Raw genomic sequence first — 23,271 nt, 5'->3', positions numbered from 1 at the left:
CTTGTCAGCTTGGAGTTTGGGGGAGTGAGAACAACAGTGATTAATACATTGTGTTACAGTCAGTGTCCATTGAAATCACTTACTTCTCTTTTTAGTTTCAGGATTTCCAGGTCCAGTTTCCTCAGTGTCTTTCGTTTGATTTCCATGTCAAGGTCCATGTCCTGCAGTTTTGTCTTGTGGTCTTTTATTTTCACATCTGCCAGCTCTATTGGTTAATAAGTGTATATTATTGAACTACTTACGCATTCACTCGGTCCACTATTGTCTGCCAGGCTTTTTTCTCTCAGTTTAATTACAGTGGCCGTATTGCCTTTTTTACTTGTAATATGTTTTACCTCCTCATAAGTTTCCATTATCAGTTGTTGCTCACTTGAGGAGAAGTATGCATCACGTGTCTTTTCCATTTCTGCATCAGTAAATCTGTGATCGCCCTTGTGGTCTGTTTAAGAAAGCCGTGAAGGCGCACTTATCCGAATTACTTACGCCTGGCTTGACGTAGTTGGACCTCCTCATCCTGGCTTGGCAAATGTGCAACGGATTAAGCCCGGATGCACTGATTAGACTAGGTCAAGCCTCACTTCAATTCACTTAGCCTGGATTTCTGAATTCTGCTTTTGTGCAACAGCCAGTGAGCACAATAATAACAAACAGGAAAGCCTGTCATTATTGTTTCATTTCCCCCAGCACTAATCCAAACTGGTTTTTAAAAAATTATTTTGACATTATGTGAGATTTTGTATTGATTTTCAACCTCTGGCCGAAGACGCCTTCTTTTAAACACAACCTAATTCTAACCTTAAACCTTAAAACCAAGACTTAACCTTCAGTCAGGTCTTTGAAAATGTTCTCTCAGTGCTCTCAAGGAGATTGTTTAAACTTAAATTGGCCCTCACAAAGACAGCAATACAAGCATTTTTATATTTCATTTTACGTGTATTTATTTTTATTTTTATTTTTTATTTACATGTGTAAGCATGAAAAATAAAATCACCAAAGACCGACAAAGGCATGCCTCTTAGAGTAAGTGTTGTGGCTTTTTAAACCTATTTGAGTTGTAAAGATGTAATCAGACTTTTGGTTGACAGCAGTCATGTTATGAATCCTAAGAGGGAACCCCCAAAATGTAAATGTAAATCCTGAACCTTCTTAACTTTTTCTGTGACAATCATAAACGCACAGGGGAAAATGTTGAGATGTTGATCCTTATCTAAGCGGTCCTCATAAAAGTGTTTCTTGAAAGATGGATGAGAGAAAGTGTCACATCAGAGCCTGCTGCTGACTGAAACCTTGTGGCGTCATGGATTGCTGTGCTGGTAAGCATCTTCACTGTCCCACTGCATCTTATTTTAAACCAGGCAGTTCGACGACTTGAACCTCCCCGGGAGAAGTTGCACAACACTGAAACTCTGTACTGATGCCTGCAGATCATGCCTGTGCGTGTGTGCTTGTGTGTACATTCAAATCGAGTTAATCTCCACTGTGTGCTCCTTTCTGTCACTATAGGCTTCGTCTTCCTGTGCGTGCTCATTGCACAAGCAGCCTGCGGACCTGTTAGAACTGAGACCAAAAGCGGGGCCTTGAACGCAACTGTCCAGCTGATGAGGGAGGAGATACGGACCTCTCTGAACCACCTCGTAAGCTTTTCGGTGCTTATTTAAATTATTTATTTATTATCTTTTAATACTGAAATGGTTACAGTCAGAATAGGGGCTGTTTAATGGAGAACCTTAATTGATGTTAGGAGTGTAATTATCAGTGGCAAGAGAAGTATTCAGATCATTTATTTAAGTAAAATTAGCACTATTACAATACAAAGTACTCCATTACAACTAAAAGTCTTGCACTCATTTGCAGTATACTCAAGTAAAAGTTGGCCCTACAGGAGAAGGAATATATGCGACAGTGTAGGCTCCTTAAAGTGCCAAAAGTACTTACTATGCACAATATCGCCTCTCAGTGTTGGATTGGATCAGTATTACTAATGCATTAACATGTGAGCAGCACTGTAATGATATATTTGGTTGAGGTGGAGCCAGTTCTAACTGCTCCACGCTGTTCGGTAGCCTACATTATGTTTTACAACCTGATGGCATATTGTGAAATCTGAATCTGCAGAGCAGCCTAACCAGTAAAGAGAGATGGCAGATAAAAGGAGGAAAAATATTTTCCTCTGAAATGTGGAACTACTCAACAAAGTACAGGTGTCTGCACTTGAGTACACTACTTCAGAAATGTATTTTCTTACTCTACATCACTGACCAAGTTCGTCTCGTACAGAGTGAACCTGGATTGCTTCCCAACATCTCCTGCCTCTCCCTGAACATCACGGAGCTGGTGCCTACAGAGCAGCAGCCCCTCGCCTCTCACTGCCTACCCTCCTTCCGCTGCTACATGCTGAAGCTGTCGGCGCTGACTCCAGAGCTGTCGGCTCAGCTGCAGACAACCAGCCAGTACACTCAGGATGTGGAACGGCTGATGAGTGGCCGGACAGCCCGTCGGGACTGCAGCCTACCTCCTTTCCAGCAGGACATGGACAGTTACATGTATGTCAAATGTCTGCTGCAGCTTCTGGACCAGTGGCTCACCGAAGCAAAATTTTGATTTCACTGTCTAGTGCGAATGAATAGAATGGAATAGAATGCCTTTATTGTCATTATATGTGGTGTACAACGAGATTTAAGACAACTCTGGTGGTGCTGTACTAGAAAAAGAATAATGTTGTATTTATGTATTTTTACACAGCTTTAAATAGCCGACAGTAAACTCGTTCTGGAAGTTAATTGACAGAATTATTCAATTATTATCTGTATATGATATTTAAGTAATATTTATTCAAAACAAAGTGATATTTATTGAAAATAAAGTAATAAGAAGTCGAAATTTTCATTTTTGTTGCTTTTATTGTGATTCCAAATAATTGAAGACATTTGGGAACTCTGGAAGAAAACAAAAACACTCAGATGCAGCATAAGAAAATATCTTTACTTCTTACAACAAATGAAATACAATACTAAAATGGAGGCGAATCAACTTGGGCAGATCCAATCTGCAATGACATACTGTACATCATCAGGTACAAAACCCCCTCACAGAAACAGCAAACGAAAGTTGGAAATCCAACCTGGTATGACAAACATTTTAAAATCACAGAATGAGAGAGACAGAGAGAGAGAGAGAGAGAGAGAGAGAGAGAGAGAGAGAGAGAGAGAGAGAGAGAGAAAACCCAAATAAAACCATCACACAAATGCCAAGCTGTAGTGGAGCATGGGAGCTTTCTGTCATAAGTTAAATCATGTTTTGAGTGTCAGTTTGAAAGAGAAAAAAAGAGCCAAAATGAAGAAAGTTTTATCCAGAATCATAACAACCATAGCTGCATTCAGAGGTGCATTTTCATTTTCTTATAGTAGCAATAATAAATCAATTAAATGGATAAATGTGGCTACTAAACATTACACTTGACTCAAAAATAGGCTGTGCTACTGTACACTGTAAAAGGTGATGACTTTTGATGTCCAACAGGAAAATTATTGTAGAAAAGTAAATTCCCCCATTAAAAGGCATTTGCACTTCACAATAAAAGACTGCACACAAAAAGCTGCACATTCATCAATAAGAACTGCCTTTTGCTATTGTAAAAGTCAGAGTAAACTCAGTTCTGCAGAGAAGAAAGGAAAAACATGAGTCACAAAATCGATGTCTGCCTGAGGAGTGCTGAACCACAAATTAAAAAAAAAAAAAAAAAAAAGACAGACAGACTAATCAGCCCGAGTTCAAGAGTGAGGACACTTTATTTGACGTACGTCAGACATGCTGACAAAATTTGCACATGTTCTGATTCTCAAGCAGAGCGCTCTGTCAAATATGTTGCCAGTAACACAAAAAATGAACTGAGAGGACAGGTAAACTACTCTGATATGGCTTTTGGTCTGTGTCTGTGTGCACGTCTGTCATTAACACGTCATAAATTCATGTAACTGCATGCAGAAAACACATTGGTAAATCAAACCATGTGATGTAACCTGTACCCATACGGACATCATGTTTTCCTGCTGAGAAGGATCCTGACTCGATTTGTTCAAAGCTGAATGTAAAATAATTACGCTGACCAGCGCAGCCCTGAGTGATCAACCAAGAACAGAAAAGACTGTATTCAGCTAAGATCATGTCACATTGTACACGTGAATGTAGTATATCTATGGTCTATACTGCTATTTCAGTTGTGCTCCCTATGAGCACTGTAAGTAATATGGCCTGCCCTGTAGGAACCCACCCAGTCAAACCCATTTATATAACATACTGTATCTAGGATGACTGCTTTCTTGTGCAATCTGCAGTTGAACTAAATGGAAACGGGCAGAGCAAGCAAAGCATGACGGAAAACATTCAGCATGGACGGAAAACCACAAGGAGACCGCTACTGTTAACTGGCAAAATGACATTCACCTGAGTAAATGACGGATGGAAGAGGTGATAAAGCTCTCATCTATTTTGTAGTAATTAAGCACAGATCAGACCAAACCTGGCCACGTTTCAGGCGATCCCCTACATTCTGGTGTGAAGCCTTTCTGGGAGGTTTCAGAGCCTCCAAAAACACAAACTATACAGCCTGCTAGCCCTAAAACAAGATCCCACATTCATCTCAAAGCATCATGTCCATACACTTCATACATCTGACAAGAACACATAAATGAACAACCACTCAATATTTCCCTTTTTAGAACAATGTTGCGTTTTTACATTATAAAAGAAATTCAAATTTAAATACATATTGTTGTTCAAAAAGCAAACCACAAGTACCACCTTTGTATTTAGAAGATCTTCACCCAAAGTGGGTAAAGGCAGTAGTAGCTGCTATAATTCAAATATAATAGATATAAGCCATTTTTGCACAATTGCTATAAATGTAACATCCAAGGTGGGGCTCCCCGTGTGCATCATTCCCATAAATCAACCTAACAGCTGATGTATGACCATCATACATATAGAGTTAAGTAAGGCAGAGCTTGCTTTATTTTTCAAGGAAGACCTTGACCTTGCTGAATGACTACAAGGTAAACTAGTGAAACGTCACTTTGCTGATTGATGTTAAAAGGTTCGTGCGGTTGTTTGGCCAGCTCACCTCCTCTGAGCGCGATGCTACGCATCTGAGTGTGTGACGGCCTGGATGGCTTCTTCAGGCAGCAGGGATGGATCACTAAGAATGGACGTAGATGTGCTCAGGTGGCGAAGGGTACTCAGCACCACTGAAAAACAATAAACCACCATTTAACGACCATAACCTGACTATAAAATACAGCATTTTGAAGCTAACTGTCTTGCTATGTATCCTTGGGTGTGCAACAAAATTTTATGTTGACTGATTTTCAGCACACTGTGGGCAAACCTGTCATTTACCAGGACTTTTTCATGACTACTACACTGAACACTCTTATCTGATGCTTTGGACACTCCACAAGAAATGAATCAGTAACTGAATCACGTAATTTGAGAGGACAGCCTCGCTGGACATGGAGGAAAGAGCATGTTGACCTTCTTAATTACAGCCTCCTGAAGCTGACCTGTGGGCTGCTAAAACTGTGACTGAATGATAGAAATCATTTGACGTCACCTTCCATTATCAGATGCGCTGAGTGTAAAGTCAGACTGCGTCCGGAACAAAAGCATATCATTTTGACTGAGTGGGAGGTGAAAAAAACAAACAAACAGACAAAAAAACACCCATTGTTAAGTGTGATCATCAACATCTCTGGCCATGACAGCATGCATTTTTACAAATTTCATGCACTACTTCCTGTCACGTCTTGGTTGCTTGATAACAGAAGAAAAGGCAGGAAAAGCAGGCAGATGGTGACAGATAGGAAGCAGAAAATGTTGAGTAGCTGAATTTCACTCAGTGGTATGCAGCTGGAAGGAAGTTCCCTCTGGGCAGCAAATGTTCCACAACCACATTTTCTTACAGAGTGTGCGGGTTTGTGATGTATGCTCACGTGTGTGTGTGTGTGTGTGTGTGTGTGTGTTTTAGTGAAAGTCTTTTACTTACTGGGTCTGAGCACTGGAAGGGAGCAGTGACGATCAAGCCATTGCAAGGTGGTCTGATACAGCTCTGCTCTGCTCGTAGTTGACACCATCTCATTGAAGGACTCGAAGAGAGGCTTGATGATGATGCTGAACTAGAATGGATGACGGTCAAGGATCAACTATACGACAGAGCGAGACAAATGCAGATGTGCCTGACAACTGTTTGAGATCAAGACTCGAACTTGTATTTCTGTAGCTTTTGCTTCACTACCTTGTGCTTCAGTTCATGGCTTATTTAACCTGAAAAGCATGGAATCAATGCATCTTTTTCTCGTTACTTCAAGTATGACTCAGCAAATAATTTGAGTTCCTTGTTTAAGACATACATTTGTAGATAAAGCAGATGTAGATGCAGTCTCTGCATTGCTTTGGTATGATGGACTTACTGCAAGCTGTAAATTGAGCTAAAACATTAGCTCTATCCAAGATAAACAGAGCCTCTGACAAATATGTGGCTACTGAGTCACTGCAGATTGCTGGATGTGCACTTGGAGTGGCTCAGACAACAAATTCAGAGTGTGAAACTGACACCATCACCTGACAAATGCTGGGAAATTTTGCCTGAGATAGTGTGTTGGTACTTTCTAGATAATTTGGTAGATGACCAACAAAGCTACTCCCCTTCTAAAATACACTATGACTCGAGGAGCTTGACTTTCCGCAAGCGTGTCAGGAAGATTTTAAAATGTTTCGGCTACGTAACCTTTACCGTCTACTTCGTCTACCTTTCCCGTGCATGACACAGGATATGATCGTTCCATTATGTAGCAGTCTGATCCGAACAAGGTGCCTCTCAGAACAAGAGCACTCGAGCTCAAAGCAAAATGCTGAACCACACTCTGTGTTATGACTAAGCAGCACAAAGTGCACTGTAAGTCAGCGTCAGCTCTTTCATTGAAGGATACAATCCAGAACTTCCAGTTCTGAAGAGTGCGGTTCTTTACATATTCATTAAACTCCTGCATGTGGTCGAAGCGATGCCGCCTGGTGGGCACCCCTGTCGCAGGCAGCTGCTCCTGATACAAGCTGTGGTCAAGTTGTGCCAGGAGAAAAAAAAAAAAAAAAACAGTTCAGAGTTAATGTGTTAAGTGTCTCAACAGAAGAGGGGTGAGATACACACAGGGTTTTAACATACTTAATGGAAGCGTTGAGCTCCTCTATTTCCTCTTGTAGTCTCTTGACCTCTTCCTGCATCTGCTGCCTCTCCTGCTGAAGTTTCCCAATGTGATCCACCGTCTTCTGCAATGTGACTGCATTACTGATCTAAGTGTGCAAAGTTGATGAATATGGTAGGAAGAGAGAAAGAAGATTTAGAACAATATGTGAAGCAAATACTGTGGACAAATAAGACCAAACATAGTGATGTCCTATATCCATTATGGTTTTATGAAGAACGCAGACTTACATTTGATTGTGACTTCAGAGTGGGAACCAGGTTGCAGAGCGTTTTGAAGCCAATCTTTATGTTTGATCGCCTCTTCTGCTCAGCAGATATGTGTGTTGTCCTCCGGCTCTGTCACACAACAGCAGTGGAAACAAAACAAAAAGAGGCTTACTGAGAGCGCATCATATTACAGAGGAAAAGGAGACATGGTGCTGTTGTTATGAACAGGGTCGGACATTTGCCTGGGCATTACATTCACTTTGTGTGAACTCATTAAAAAAAAAGAAGAAGAAGAAAGAAACATCAACACAAACCTGATTTTGTTCATTCTTTACCAGAGGTTTATTGCTGCTGCTGATCAGTGACTGGGGACTGGGAATTTGATCTAACCCACACGGTGAGCCTTGACCTGATCCTGGCTGACTGTGAACTGCAAAGAAAAAACAAACAAGCTTATAAGAGAGTGGTTTAGAGTTATGTGCTTTCTGGGTAAAGCGAGCTCTCACCGCCACTAGAGGGGGCTTTCTGATTTTTGCGGCTGGAAGAATAAGACTCCTCTTTGGGGACAATCGGCTGGGGAGACTTCTGTGTCTGCGGCATGACGTGAAATCCAGAAGTCTGAGATACATGAAAAGAGAACAAAGAGACAAAACAAACAAAGATGTAAAAGACTGAGAAGCATGACAATTAAAAAAATGATCTTTCTTTACTTTGTAACTGATCACTTGAGCATTAAGGCGAGTTAAATGACTAGTATGCAGGATTTAGGGGGATCCATTGGTATAATATGGCAGAAATTGAATATGACTGACAGAGCTGAAAACATACCGCTGCAAGATGAGAAGGAGCGAGGACCACTCCAGTATTGGGAACCATATCTGCTTTCATAGGTGTTGGTGTAACAATCACAGCAAAAGTTTGACCTGGGAAAGGAGCTGAGAGGGTGAACATTGACGGAAAATGTTAGTTTGCTGTACTAGTTTTACGTGCATTCATATGTGAATATCCATAAATTAGTTAGCGCTTATGACATAAAGGCCTCTTTCCTCTGTGGCTTTTTATCTCCATATTATTTATGCAGAAAATAGACTATGTGGTCAACATAACTCTCAACAAGTTTCATCTTTTTGAACAGGTTTCAGAAGCAAAACTGCACAATTTAATCTCTTGAAACTGAATTTTACAAAAATAGGCTGGTTCACAATGTCAGTGGTATAAGCTACAGTGACTCAGCTATGCACACAAAATTTCAGGTCACCGTTGTTGTCAATCAATATGACTGATTAAGGAATGCTTGAGCGCCATCTTGTGGTAATTTAGTTAAAGCGACACAGCTCCACTGCTGGACCAACAATGTTAAATGCACAATTTCTCCAAATGCAGAATCAATTTGATGATCTTGACATCAGAAACAACAGACCTGTGAGGAGGAGGTGGGAAGAGGGGAGGGTGTTAGCAGCTGCAATCCTTTGCATAGGTTGGTTTTTGTTGGCACTGGATGGCTGAAAGGGGCGAGGTATGGCAAAAGTCTGAGGGTGCTGTGCGGAAGTGGTAGGCAATGACGCCAAGGACTGGAATTGAGATGGAGGTTGTGCAGATATGGAGCTATACTCTGAGCCATGACTAAAGGTGGTGGCTGCGTCGCTGAGGGTGACAGTAGAGGAGGCTGTGTGTGTAATCACAGATGGTGGTACAGTTTCCAAGGCTGAGGGAACCATGGGTGCTGCTGAGGCCATGTCCTGACCTGAGAGGCACTGCGCCAGAGGATCATGGGATAACGACTGAGAAACTGAGGAGACTACTGCTTGATCACTAGGCGCCACCTGCCCAGGAAAGAGAGGCATGTAGTTTTGTACATAGCCAGCATCACCACCACCACCAGTTCGATTGGTTTGACTGGCCATTTGAGAGGGGATGGACAGGGGGCCAGGAGAGGAGATGTGGTTGGTTGTGAGTTGCATGGAAGACATTAACTGGGCCTGGCAAAGGATGACAAAGGAAAAGGGAACAAACACACTTAGGTCTTGTTGTTTACATATTTCTCAACAATGATGAATTATTCTTTCAAATATTAATGAATAATTGACTTTTCTGGCTGCTCAATGTGGACTGCTAGTCAACACTATTTTCCAAATGTCCCTCTTTCATAAGAGGGGAGGGTAGACACAGGAGAATTGACAGAATTGCGGACACATCTTTGTCGAAATTGCTGCATTCATATCTGTCTTTCTATTAGCACAGTTCAGGCAGATGCAAAATGCATACCTTTTAAGTGCCTACATTATTTTCAAGATGTTTTATGGTGCACAAATCCACAACAAAAACAAGTACAACATATACAGAAGATACTGCCAAAGTTTTTAGGATCCTTTTACTTGTTTAAAACCTGTCCATATGAACTTGCCCCTATCAACACGAACACGCCGCCAAAGTATGTCTTTGGCACGGCATTAAAAGTCAGACAAGGACTTGCATTTATGCATCCAACAGAAACATACTTTCACCAAAATATGCCAAACTAAATTACATACGACAGCATAAAAGAGAAATAAAACATCTAGCCATATTTTGAGTGCGTGTTGATTCTCAAGAGAATATAACTTTAACGTTAAGCAGTTTGCGCAGCAGGTCGTGTATGAAAAGTGCTATGCAAATTAAGTTTAGTAATATTATTAGGTTACATAGATTTTTTTGTGCAACTACATTAAGACAGAAATATGGTAGAAGATGTGGTGGAAATCCTTGTAAATGTCTTAAATCTAGAAAAAATAACACAGTCCTTGTACAAACTCTCATCATGGTGGTGTGTGTTAGGGACTGTGCCTTGGGTCGGTGTTTACCTGTGACTGAGAGCTGCTGCTGGGTAGAGGGGTGACAGATGATGCAGTGGGGGAAACAGAGGGGAAGATGGGCTGACGGATGCTGTGAAATAAGTCTGGAACAAGAGTCTCTATGTTAGCTAGAGGTTAGTAAAACCACACTACTTCTTGTGTTAGGCTAAGCCAACTGCTGTAGCAAAGTTACAAGAACATGTGCACTGAAGTACTGTGGAGTGTACAAAATTAGTGTGTGTGCAGCACGACTGCAGCTGTGAGTGCTGCCTTACGGCTACCTTGTAGTGGATCAAAGGAGTCCATGAAGTCTAGGTTGGGTTGTAAGGGGATGAGCCCTGGTTGGATCATGTCTGCGTTTCCTGCATGAGCTGTGGAAGGTAAAGAGGAAGAGGAAGGGAGGACATACAACATTTTGACAGATACAGAACATGTTGTTGAGATTTGACCCCAAGCAGCTCTCAGAAGTTCGTTAACAAACGTCTTTGCGCTGCTCTAATGTACAGAAAACAATAAATAAAAGACAACTGTAGGTATTTAACTAAATATCTATTGTCAAATCAAGTACTGCTGATGATTTTCTCACCAATCTCCCTTGGATTGGGCCACGCAATGGGCTGGTGCGAGGCCAACGTAGAGAACAACGTGTCTGAAAACTCAGACATCAGAACGTCCATGTCAAAGAGGGGGTCCATCTCCATCGGAGCAGGTGTTTCATTGTGCTTACGAGGCATACGACGTGCTGCTGTCTCTTCATCCTGATAAAAGGAGACACGGAGCATGTCTGGAGAGACTTCCCCAAACAGCGAAAACTGCTCCTCTGGACCCTTTGAACATTCAAAATGCAACCACCAAGCCAGTTAATGACACACAAGCATGCAGTGTTGAGTACAGCCAACATGAGGTGATTTCTCTCCACACTTCATGCACTCATCTTCAGAAATAATTCAACTTAATTATATTTATATATTTACTTTGTGCACGTTACAAGCTACATTAGTTGCAAGTGATCAAAGACACTGTGTTTGCATGGTCATAAGCTGCAAAGTGAAAAATATACACAAGTGGATAATATGAGGATGACTGGGTTAGCATGGGTTAATTCCATCAGTGTCAACATCTGGCTGAACGGATACTGATAGTAATGTTCACCCTGATACTAACAGCACTTTGGTGAGTTGGACATAATGCAGTTCTGCATACCTTAAGCAAGCTTGAGAGGTCTTCATCCTTGTGCTTCTGTAACTATAAAAGAATTAGTGAGTACCACATTAGATTGATATCAATATGTTATGACCAAGCAAACAGGGCACAGCGACAGAAAGTATCAATAAAAGGTTGAATAACACAGTACCCTTTTCTTAAAGTACGTTCTCCACTTGTGGTATTCTCTTATGACAATTTCAATTCTTCTTTTCCAGCATTTCCCTTCTGTCACATTGGCCTGCAGAAGGAAGAGGGAGATGGGAAATAAACCACACAGCAAAAAGAAAGGAAGTGCCAAAGGAAACATGAAACTAAATGACAAGTGTTTAAAAAACGAACATAAAATGGTTCACGGGAGGTTTGCAGTTATATTATGTGGTGTTTGCACATTTTCCTATTTTTACCTCAACAGGACGATGGATGTCCAAGTCCATACTTCCATCCAGGGGAGTCACAAAGTGGCAAACAGGATTATCCCTTCTCTCCACATCTGAGGGTAGAAAAATAACTTCAGTCACCTCCAGTTTTAATAAATAGTCTTTTTTTCATGAATTGCTGCACATGTCGATTATTACATGGAAGGAAACTCTACACTGTACAACAAGGCATCTTACATCTATGTCCAACATTTAACTTTTCCACTGAAGTTTTCACTGACATCTCCAAACATTTTCCTATTTCTCACACCATGTAGGCAGACTAGAGCTTCACCAGGGCACATCAGCATGAACAGCTTCAGCTTGTAAAAAGCTCAAGCCAGCTGGCGCTTATTTTGATTTAAAGACATTTTTGAGACATGAATGAGAGTTGCTATTAGTCGCTGTCACAAAACTGCTCATTGCATGTAAACAAATCATTAATATTGCAGGATGTTGCAAAGACTGCAAACATTTTCAATGATGTAACAAAAACAGACCTCAGTTCAGTACTGTAATAGTTCAAGACAAGATCCTGATGTCTTCACGCATGCTGCAGCTTGATTACAGAAATGTTAAATTAAAGTCAATTTAAACTAAATACTAAACAATACAGTCTGCACTCTAGATACCAAATGTAAGTGGTGGTGTGGAACCCTTACACTGCATATACCAGGCTCTCCATATGGCATTGTTGAGACGGATCTTGTCTCTCCAAAGCAGTTTTAGACCTTTGAAGTTCTTCCATTTGGGAGATACCAACTTGCCACTGAAAGGACAAAAAAAACCCAATAAACAGTGAAATTATTTTTTAATTCTTCATTTGTGATGAGAGACAGACTGTGTCTGTGTAACAAATACAATAGTGTAACTTGTACAGGTAGATGCCGAATATCTCAACAAAAATTCAAACCCTCTCCTTTGTGTTATCAGCAGAAAAAGCCCTTTGCTGATATTCCTGCTGGTGCAGGATCATTAAAATAACCACTCTATCTCCAAAACTCATCTTAACTTGGGTTTATTAAAGTCTGTTTTGTCATGAATCTGCTCAACTCTAATAACTTCACACCAGCAGGAAGACATGCCGTCTCTGTCAGAATCTTTAGAAGTTTCACGTTACAAACCTGATTCTGACATTAACACTGATGCTTGAAAAGTTTTAATACCTCAGAGTGATGCTTGCTTGCTGTAACACTGAGCCAGCGTCCATCACTCAGCAAAAATTAAGAAAGCAGCACGATTTGCATGTCTGATGAGTGACTGTTTTGCTGACTGACTGGCTTGAATTTAGCTTCTAATGCCAATGCACTCAGCTCTGAGACAATGTGTTTATTTCACAGAAACAAATACAGGTCACTCTGACCAACACAGGCCCTGTACAGAAAAGACTTCTAGAAATAAAGCAAGCAAAACAAACTGGGATCTGCCAAGGTCAAGATCAGGTTAGAATGATAAACTCTGTGATACGGAGACAAGGAGTTTAATAACGGAGAGGAAACAACACACATTTAATGCGATGCTAAATGTAATTAGTGTGCACTACTATGGTTACAGTATGTGCAGTTCATGATTATGGCACAGTGACGTTACTGCAGCGGTGTACAATCTGTTCGCAATTTTATTCTAAGTCAAACAAGCAATAACAAACGGCCGAGCTGCCCCATAATGCACTGCAGCCACAAAGAGAGCTGGTATGAAATTTAACGTTTGAGTGTATTTATATGCTGCACTAAAGCATTTTTTTTCCCTGTCCTGGCTTTTTTTTGTTACAGTCTGCTTACACTCTTTTTCTCCCTGTTCAGGCCTTTCACTCTTTTTCCTGTTGTCATTCGTGTGGTTACTCTCTGTATGAGTACTGTATGAGTCCTTGGGAGTGGAAAAAGCTGTTTCAGTCAGTAGGAAAGGTAGTCCAGCTTGGTCCAATGAAGACACAGGAGTCAGTATTACAAGGGAAAACTGCAGATCTGCCATGTTTTTGTTGTGAGGAGAGGCTCTCATGTGTACATAAATAACTCATCTCTTCTCCTTTACAGTTGAATGACAACAGCAGAACAGTAACTGGTAGTAGTGCTTTCCTGGTCTATAAATAGTGTGAATCCAAGTTGGTGCCATTTGCAAAGTGAGAGGGAATCCTCTGAGCAGCTGGCTCTGCACCAAATCCACAGCAACGCTACAGGCGTGAACAGAGCACCACGGAGTAACATGAGCCCAGCATTTCTACACAACGTACCTCTTATTATCTTGCATTTAAACCCAACTTCTATTTGCAGCTCTGACTGCGTGCCTTAACTACACTGCAATGATATTGTCTAAATCTTGTAAACTTATCAACATTCAATGTCCAGGTTTCTGCCTTTGTCTTTGTCAATGTGCAGAGCTGAAACATCTCAGTCTAGAAATAAGAGTCAGACTAATATTTAAAACAGGTATTTCACGATGACAGTGGATTTAATAATTTGATCATCACAGAGGCAGCCAGAATCTAGAAAAATCTCTTTCCCTCCCAAAAAGAATCTGGATTCACGACTAAAATCCTGAAAATAGTTGGTTTACACAGTGAGTGAGAGAGAGAGAGAGAGAGAGAGAGAGAGAGAGAGAGAGAGAGAGAGAGAGAGAGAGAGAGATGTCACCATACAGTACATATCTGTTTTCTGCTTTCACCCCATTGTGGAGTCAGATGATATCCAGTATGATAAAAACTAATTCATACAGGACTAGCATTAACTGAATGGTCTCATTCATAAGGCAGAAGTCTTATATCCAAACATTAGAGCAATTTTGGGTCCACCCTCTGGCTGAAGGACAACGAAAGGAGCCAGGAATCGAATCAACAAGTCCAACATTAATGACTGCTCTGAAAATTATGTAATCCATGCAATTATGAGCGTCTTATTAAAAAATGACTGAACAAGTCTGGAGCTGTGCCTGCCAGCCCTCAATTTCAGCACTATCAAAACAAAGCAAAACAAAACAGCCGTTCTGTCATGAAAGAAAAGACTGATACAGCTAAAGACTTGCACAGCCCATGGCAACGCTGCCAAGCCAAGCTAAAGCTTGCTAAGCATTCATTTTGTGATATTTATACTTGTAATCTACTACATTTGGAAGAAAGGAGCAGAAGGAATTACACTTAGTACTCCACGGCATTCATTTGATCTGTTACTTTTTAAGATTTTACAATGAAAACATGATACACTTAGAAAATACAATGCATTATTTGTGATTACACCAATGGTTTCCAACCTTTTTGGCTTGGGGACGCCTTACAAACAAACAAACAAACAAACAAACAAATAAAACAGCATCTCGTTGGGGCCCCTTTTCACAATTCATGAATTGTTGGCATTTCCACCAGAGATTTCCCTTCAAACTTCATTCACATAACTGTTTGGGGCCCAAAGAAGTGTTAGTAACAACAATCTAATACTGCCATATGCAATCATATATAAGTAACAGAGGCCATTACTTCTGCAGATTATTTACATTTTGCTGATAATTCTGTACTTTCACTTTAGCTTAATGCAGGATTTAAACTTGTCATGGAGGGCTCTATGGTAGTAGTACTTCTATTTAAAGTAAAGGGTCTTCTTAAAGTGACGACGATGAGTGGTCAAGCAGGAAGTTACATGAAGAGAAGACTCGTGACTGCAAATTTTACACAAAAGAAGCGACTGAGGACAGCCCAACGTGACCCCTGTGGGCAGCTCAAGTGAAAATGAAACGCAGGACGTTGCGACGTTAGAAACTCACCTGTACGCAAGAGTCATGCACTCAAAGAGTTTGGTCAGCGAAGCGTCTATGGAGAAGTGCGACATGCTCGCTTTGCCAAAGTGATACGTCTGACAGGTCTGTTTGTTGACAGTGTCGAAGTCGTAGCCTTTCTTCGGAGGGTGCTCGCTGTGGGGCGAGGACACCATGAAGTGTCCGCTGTGGATGATTTGAGACTCCCGTCCGTCTGGTTTCCTCAGCCCTAGGTGGGTCTCTTCGGCGTCCGAATCGTCTTCCTGCTCCTGCTTTATGCTCGCCGGCGGGCGACGGTATTTCTGCCGTATAGACATCTCTCTAATAGCCATGTCGGTAACACACCAGCTAACAGCTAACTCCCTTTCATGAGGCTTTCCAACAGCGCTGGAAAACGCGGTTGCGGCTGTTGGTTAAAGTTTGTCAGCTTCGTGCCGCACAGTCAGAGTCCTCGGTTCACTCATTTTTAAAGCCCGCTGCTGGTAATTACTGGCAAGTTTAGTTATTGTTGTCTTGTTACACAGTTGACGTCGCGAAGAGTCGCAAGAACCAGCTGACAAAAAAACAGCTTTCAGACGCCTGCGTCCGGAACCGGAAGCTCATGTGTTAAAGCGTTCCTGATTGGTTGGAGTCAGAGCCCCACCCACCGAGAGACTCAAAATAAACCTGAAGCGACAACATGTAGACAGGCCCGTTCTGCTGTCCTCAGGGCACTTAACAAACTCAGTTGTGCGGGATGTATGTCAATATGATCTAGCCTCCAACTTACTACAGTAACGACAGTTGAAGAAGTGTTATTTGTTGAAAATATACATATTTTTAATTCAAACATCCTTTCCATACTGAAAGAAAAATGAATGTCAGACACCCACCACTGCAAGAGCCCTGATATCTGAAAGTTGTTTTTCTCTCACCCTGTCCAAAAAAATCAGTTACTCTTAAAAAGCTGATGAGGGGAAAAAAAATTAATAGATTAAACCAATATTCTCTACCTTTTTGCATGAAGTAATGAAATTGTATTAGCTTACTGAGGTGAAAATATGCATTAACAGCACTATGTACGTTAAATTGAAAAAAGAAACACAAAAGGAAAATACTGTTCAATTTGTCCATCTATAATTTTTCCTTTGAAAATACATTTTAAATATAGTGTGTGACAAAGCTGGACATCAGGATCTAACTTGATATTTACTCATATTTTGAATTCAAACACACACAGTTCATTGCTATCATCACTTTGGAGGAGGGGGCCTGCCACTCTGCTCTGCTGAGGACGGGAAGCCCAGGATGTGACCTGTGAACATATCCATAGATATCTCCTCTGGGATCGCACACTCCAGTGAATATTCTGAAGCTCCACCTGGGCACACAGCACATCAAAAACTGATGGTGACTTTCAGCTGTTAAGCGAATTCTTAGGTTATGGTTTATTAGATTATGGTTTACATACTGTCAGATTTATACTCAGAACGTTCCCATGCTCCTCCTCCTCCTTCTTCTTCCCCCTCCTCTTCATTGAGGCCTAAAAGTGTTGTGAAACACTCTGCCACCTCTTCCTCCGTCATGTGTTCTCCTGTCAAAGATAATATCAAAATACCAAAGGATTTTGCGCCATGCTGACAATGAAACATAAACACCATAAGTAGAAACTGGAACAGAAAATTGTGATTTTTTTCAGGAATGTGACAGTAAAGCAGCGTACCTCGAGCCTGTAGAAGTTCTAGCAGCTTGTGTCTCTGCAGAACAGGCTGCTCTGGAACGTCCTGGTCAGCAAGAGCAAGAAAAGCTTGAGCAAACTCATTGCTAGAGATGCCAAAGGCTGGTCGGTGGTTGACATACAGCTTGATAAACTCCTCAAGGTCGATGTCGGTAACGTATTTTCCTGTTTCAGCATACTTGCTGAACTTGACCTCATTATGCATATCTTCTATCTGGTAAAAAAATAATAGTAAAGCAATTTGTAAATCAGAGATGGAAAACCATTTTAGTGTAATGTTTTTGTGTATTTGCTGTTGAAACATGCCACCTCATTTCCACACATTGTACCTCTTGCTCAGTAGGGAAGAAGGCCAAAGCTCTCATTAGAGAGGGAACATCTGACAGGAGGATTTTGGTAGAGATCTGTTGTTTCTCCATGGAGTCAATACCTTGATGGCGGACTTGGCAGTAATAGAAAAAGTCCTCCATCTCCTGAAGACAGAAAAGCTCCGAAAACTGAGAAGCTATGGTTTAAATGGTATCGGAAAACTCATTAGCTGGGGGAGGACTGGAACTCCATGTAAAAACTGCCATCGTAATCTTGTGGCTTTGGACAATCCAGAAATGCTGATATTTTATTCAGCAAAGCTGCTCAAGTAGCAAGTAGACAACATTTGAATGTTGAATGTTAGATTGTGCCACAAAAGCATCAACTGTGCAAAATAGTCACCCTCCGACCTTTTCCATAGAATTTCTCTGAAAAAGTCACAGTTAAATTATTTTGGTATCTCAAGATAACAGAGTTTGTTTTCTTGTGATAACGGGTTCATTTATCTTGTTACATCGAGAAAATAACTAGATAATTTATCATGAGAAAACAACTTTTAATTAAGTTCTCATTTGATCACACCTGATTACAGCCTTCGAGGTCACTGTCATGACTGCCGGGAAGGATTCATACCTGAGTCACACAGTTAACAAGCACTTCAGTGATCAGCAGGGACACTGAAGTGGCCTCGTCAAAGGAAACATTTAACTCACCCTGTAGAACCTGCCATCTCTGCCTCCCTCTAAAAGAGTGTAAAAGGGTACCAGGTCCTTTCCTCCCAAGGCAGCGGCTGCCTCCAATGCACTGCATTCACAACAAGAGAGAGGATTAACTCCAGAAGACATAATTACACTGCTTGTGCATTTCCTCTGGTTCCCAGGTTGGTGCTATTAAACCTTACTTTAAGCTTATCTCCCATGACAGGACAGTGCAGTCAGTTCCCCCTGCAGTGAAGATAAATCGGCCGTCGTAGGAGCAGGCAAAAGCAGACACGCCTGTCGGATGGCAGATCAAAGCATTGGACTTGTAGGGGTTCCCATCCAGAGGCAAAATCTGGAGACCCACCTGAAAATACAACACACTCTCAGTGCTATCAAAAGTATCAAGGTCTGTCTCACAAAGCAGCATTACACACAACATGTTCAGATAGTTTGTGAATATGTTCTGACTTAAACAAGTGTTTTTGCCTTGCTCCATGTTCAGTACTTCACAGAGCTTTGAGTTTTACACAGCAAAGTTATCCTCATACTTTAATAAACCTGCTTAGTGAGTTAGGCCCCATCCCAACTGAGCAATTTTACTTTCGTTTTCTTCCACACATATTCAAGATCAACCACTATTATTCTATCTAATTTGCCTACAACACCTCGTCTGACAAGGTGCTGCTCTTGTCTGTGTTAACAAAACATCAGTAAGACAATTAGTAACAAATCGCTAATAAAGCAGATTATTTTTTAAAAATACCACAAATAAAGCAAAGCAGATTAATAAAATACTACAAAGAAAGTCCAGCACTGACCTTGTCCTCTGTGATGTACGCCATGTAATATGAGCTTGTATCTGGTTCTTTGGACGTTGGAAAGACCACTACTTTCTTGACAGGAGAGTCATATGTTGGGCCAAGGAGAGTCTTTCTGTTTTAGTAAAACACATGTACACTGTTTTCCAGTATTTGCTGTGACAACAGAATTAGAATTCACAAATAATGTGATCTTGTCCAGTATTTCACAGACCTGCACATCTTGGTGGTGCTGTTGAAAAGCTTCATCTTGTATTGGTCTGAGGCAACAAGAAGAAATTGCTCTGCGGTGAGGGGAGGATACCAGGTCATGCACGTTGGCACGGCGCTTTGCTCAATGCGGTCTGAGCTCAAGATGACAAGCTCATTCACATCACTGTTTTCCAGGTCATACTCCACCTATTATTCAGTCCCACACAAGCACAAAGAGGTGTGAGTGCTAAACATTTGGCATAAAAAAACAGTATCACAAAACACCAAACCAGTCCACACTCCTACGACTTTGACAAAACAGACCAACCAGTCGTCGGTCCATTCCCAGAGAGAGCAGTCTGGGTTGGGTGCTGTCCAGGTGTACCCCAAAAAGAAGGTCTTTGATGGGCTTGTAGTGGGAGTGGTATCTGCCGAGATATATCCAGTGAGGCAAAGAGCCTTTACTGGTTTGCAAGCAGAACACCGTCACAGCTTTTCCAGCATCCTAAGAGTGAAGAAACAAATTAAAAATGAAATTCAATAACACGCACATCATACTTGAAGTTATAAGAAAGTATAGCTTTGCCACCCATAATCACAGCCACTCATCTGTTTAATTCACTGTCACAGCTTTAACAACTGGTTAATATTATGTCACAAATTCCAGTCCAGAACCACTGATGTACAGTTTTACACTTGATATCAGAAAGCGCCTCCTCACCGCAGTGGCAAGATACTTTGAGTCGGTGGAGAAAGTGATGTGATGGATGCTGTCTTTAGCGTAATGGAAACACTCTTCTGGATCATTTTGTAAAGTTCTGGGATTCAGTATGTGAACAGCTCCACTGCCAAAGCCAACTGCCAGGTATAATCCTGCTTGGAGACAAAAAGGCATCTCTTTACATCGCAAAATGTAATGACAAATCAAAAAATCCATCCCACAGCTGGGCGAACACTGGTTATATGCAACATAACCAGTATTCTCCAACAAAGGCAGTCATTAAGTGTATTGGCTCACCTTGAGGGTCAAAAGTGACGCACTGAATCTGCTTCTCTGTCTCAAAAACCCTGCTGCAGATGATCACTTTGTTGTTATAGTCCCACACATTTAAAATACCCCTTTGGTTGCCCATGGCCACAGCTGGCTGTTTGGGGTGGCAGGCCACTGCATGTACAGGCTCACCACCCTCATGTAGCAGGATCTGAGAGGTGCCTTTCAGTGCATTCACATGCACGACTGTGGAACTGACTGTGGAAACAACAAAGTTCCTGCAGAGAAAGAGATCAGAGGCCAGCTTGGCTAAAATTCACACAACAGTTTAGACTGATGACATAACAGATTGTATTTCTTCTACCTGATGATGAATGGTCTTGCTTCCAGAGTGCATTCCTGCAGGTATCCCTCTGTGCACTCTTTGGAAAAGGAAATGGAAACAACAGCGTCCAGGTTTAATTCACTGTACCAAGTGAGAAGCATGAGTTCTTCATCATAGAACTTGATATGGCCTCGAGTGTCACCAGTTACGATACAGCTGTGATAACAACAAACATACAAAGAGAGATTAGAGACCAATAAATACATGCCTCCTTTCTCAAATATGAATATTTCTGGCTCTGGTTACCTGTCAGTCACAGTCAGAACAGTGATTGGATCCTTCTGAAAGTGAATGAGCTTCATTCTATCTATGGAGAGACTTTTGTTTGCAGCTAAGTCTTCCTCCATCACATCCCACACCACAAGGTCGCCTGCAGTTGCTGTTAGGACCTGAGGCTTTCTCCAGTGAAACACAGACTGGCTGAGTGACCTGCCAGCCATGCTGACAGTTTGAGGTGTGTCAGGAGAGGGATGAGTGAATGCAGCAGCATCAGCTCCACTGGTGGCCGCATCACAGAACTGCAGTGGTGAATTGAAACAGTTAAATATTTAGCAATATAATCAGTGTCATAAAAAACAGAAACATCTCCACCACAAACATTCTTTATGATTATCTGTACCTTCTTAAGCTTCAGGACATAGTACTGCAGACTCCCCAGGGCCTGAAAAAGACCAGCTGATCACTGCAATACCTATACACGTCACTGTTGTATTATATATTTCCATGAAAAGGAACAGCAGGACTCACCGTGCTGTACAATAACACCTGGCTTTTACTGTTGCTGAGCAGCTGAGTGCTATCAATTGGATTAAAAATGATGTAATCCTGAAAAACAATCAGGCATTTGAACGTTTGATCTCCTGAACTCCATAACCAGAAAGTTAGCTGACATTTAAATGTTAAAAGGAGACAAAGGCTACTTACATGAAAGCCATGTTTAGGATTGAGTTCAGTAAACCACAAAGGCTTTTCTGATTCATTCGTCCAATCCCAAATACACACACGCTGCGAAAAGATCATCATACAGTTAATAGATTGTCAATAGATGGAAATTTTAAACCACAGATCATAGATTTGTCTCTATATTCTCCCACATTGTACATTTTACAATTCATCCTAAACAAGTGGCCACGCTGTCATACTTACTTGAATTTTCTCTGCCCCGAGGGTAACCAGATGTTTTGTGTCTCTTGAAAAGGCCATCGCAGTGACACCCCCCTCAGGGTGGCAATCGAACAATGTGTGCACGGGAATGCTGGGGTATTTATCACATATGTGGTTAGTATCAAGAGCAAAGGTTAACACAGATAATGCATTACTACTGTACGTGTAGAATCAAGAGCTACCCAGAGTAGGAGTCCCATATCGTCACTGTGCTTTTCGGCCCCTGGTCTGCTGTTGCAATCCAGCGTCTGTCTTCACTCACACACATACATGAGATGGGGCAGCAGTGTCCCTGAGGAAATCATGTATATACATTAGACTGTTTAAATCAATGCTGCAACCTGCATGGTACTACTATGAAAACATAGCTCATACTGCTGACTGAATCTGAAGGACGCTGTCTCACCTCCTTTGTATTATGTATTGAACTGACAGTGGCAGCTGATTTTTACCTGAAGTATGTGCTGGGAGTTTAAGGTGTGATTGTATATGATCCCAACATGGGCTCCAGCATAGAGGACCACCAGCTGATCGTGGTCTTGCAGGATGAAGGCAGGCAGATCAGGATTCCTCCCAAATGCCCATCCTAGTGACTGAATGAAGAGCAAATTTGCGGTATTGTTATGTGCCAGTGAAAGTTCTACCATAGGTTATCTTCTTATCGAAGGAAATAGGTTGTGTTTCCGGTGAACATTTCCCGTGACACTTTACTGACTGCAGTTGAAGATGCAAACATTTTGTACAAATGTGCATATTAACAGACACAGGCTACTTACCAAAGCATGTGTGCTAGTATGAGGGACCTTCTTGGGGAAAAGGGTGTCCCTGGTTGCTGTGTAGACTTGAGACTGTCCCGTCATCTTGACTAAGTCAGCCTGTGTTTCGTCGCTAACTTCTGCGCTCTCCCTGCACTCTTCCTTAGCTTCAGCATCTGACATGATGTCTAACCACACACTTCACGTCTTTAACAATTAATCTCTCTTTCTAACAGCTGCATGGAGCATTTCCCACCCCTTTTCTGCCGAGTCGAGGGCGCTAAGTCTCTGCTAACTGCAAAGTTAGGCTAAGCTAGCCAAAGAGTAACGTTAACGTTCAACAACGAGCGACTTCGCCATGAAATTAATCGAAACACACTTCTACAATATCAGTTCTAGTAGAACTTGCCTCATTCAAACGTCTAAAGCTGTATTTGTATTTTTTTTTTTAAATCTCTTTAGTCAGTCTCACCTGGTCTACTGAATGAAAAAAAAAGACAATAATCTTAAACTTAAGCTCATGCGAGGCGTCCCGTTGCCTAGTTACCATTGAGAGGAGAAGATGAGTGAAGTGGATTCAAAG

The 23,271-nt window shown here is 41.5% G+C and overlaps 2 protein-coding genes across 4 annotated transcripts; both read right to left on the bottom strand.

The window, feature by feature from the left end:
- Window positions 1-2,880: 2,880 nt before the first annotated feature.
- Window positions 2,881-16,239, bottom strand: mlxip (MLX interacting protein). Of its 3 annotated transcripts, none has more exons than XM_076731228.1 (17): window positions 15,666-16,239; window positions 12,578-12,684; window positions 11,904-11,989; window positions 11,648-11,737; window positions 11,497-11,532; window positions 10,880-11,120; window positions 10,575-10,664; window positions 10,303-10,397; window positions 8,883-9,441; window positions 8,291-8,397; window positions 7,969-8,080; window positions 7,777-7,892; window positions 7,484-7,591; window positions 7,214-7,341; window positions 6,984-7,104; window positions 6,041-6,170; window positions 2,881-5,243 (listed from the first exon to the last, which is right to left on the bottom strand). In XM_076731228.1, the coding sequence occupies exons 1-17, from the start codon at window positions 15,986-15,988 to the stop codon at window positions 5,137-5,139; spliced, it is 2,556 nt and encodes an 851-aa protein (XP_076587343.1). In that variant the 5' UTR covers window positions 15,989-16,239; the 3' UTR covers window positions 2,881-5,136. The 3 variants fall into 3 exon arrangements, with proteins under 3 accessions (XP_076587343.1, XP_076587344.1, XP_076587342.1); XM_076731229.1 differs by having other exon boundaries at window positions 10,880-11,051; window positions 11,497-11,538; window positions 15,666-16,229; XM_076731227.1 differs by having other exon boundaries at window positions 11,497-11,538; window positions 15,666-16,119.
- Window positions 16,240-16,780: 541 nt separating this feature from the next.
- cfap251 (cilia and flagella associated protein 251) lies at window positions 16,781-22,871 on the bottom strand. Its single transcript, XM_076731791.1, has 20 exons — window positions 22,710-22,871; window positions 22,386-22,526; window positions 22,116-22,225; window positions 21,916-22,024; window positions 21,694-21,774; window positions 21,517-21,594; window positions 21,385-21,430; window positions 21,016-21,235; window positions 20,749-20,925; window positions 20,412-20,662; window positions 20,115-20,266; window positions 19,722-19,898; window positions 19,416-19,600; window positions 19,202-19,316; window positions 18,584-18,747; window positions 18,396-18,486; window positions 17,703-17,846; window positions 17,359-17,587; window positions 17,107-17,229; window positions 16,781-17,016 (listed from the first exon to the last, which is right to left on the bottom strand). Exons 1-20 carry the CDS (start codon window positions 22,869-22,871, stop codon window positions 16,889-16,891), a joined length of 2,883 nt encoding a protein of 960 aa, XP_076587906.1. The 3' UTR covers window positions 16,781-16,888.
- Between the last annotated feature and the right edge of the window lie 400 nt (window positions 22,872-23,271).

Source organism: Chaetodon auriga, chromosome 5, assembly GCF_051107435.1.
Source record: "Chaetodon auriga isolate fChaAug3 chromosome 5, fChaAug3.hap1, whole genome shotgun sequence".
NCBI classification, from domain to species: domain Eukaryota; kingdom Metazoa; phylum Chordata; class Actinopteri; order Chaetodontiformes; family Chaetodontidae; genus Chaetodon; species Chaetodon auriga.
The sequence above is the reverse complement of the archived record's forward strand: the minus strand, read 5'-3'. Positions and strand labels throughout refer to the sequence as shown.

Bases quoted from the DNA above. Each gene is read 5' to 3' on its own strand.
- mlxip (XM_076731227.1), bottom strand. From the start codon at position 15,988: ATGGCTATTAGAGAGATGTCTATACGGCAGAAATACCGTCGCCCGCCG. The intron at 10,665-10,879 runs GTGAGAAAATCA...TACCTTCCACAG, and splicing joins GCCCAATCCAAGGGAGATTG to CTCATGCAGGAAACGCAGAC. The intron at 7,105-7,213 runs GTATGTTAAAAC...ACTTGACCACAG, and splicing joins GAGCTCAACGCTTCCATTAA to CTTGTATCAGGAGCAGCTGC.
- cfap251 (XM_076731791.1), bottom strand. From the start codon at position 22,871: ATGTCAGATGCTGAAGCTAAGGAAGAGTGCAGGGAGAGCGCAGAAGTT. The intron at 22,226-22,385 runs GTAAAAATCAGC...TGATTTCCTCAG, and splicing joins ACTCCCAGCACATACTTCAG to GGACACTGCTGCCCCATCTC. The intron at 18,487-18,583 runs GTAAGGTTTAAT...TTGTGAATGCAG, and splicing joins TCATGGGAGATAAGCTTAAA to TGCATTGGAGGCAGCCGCTG.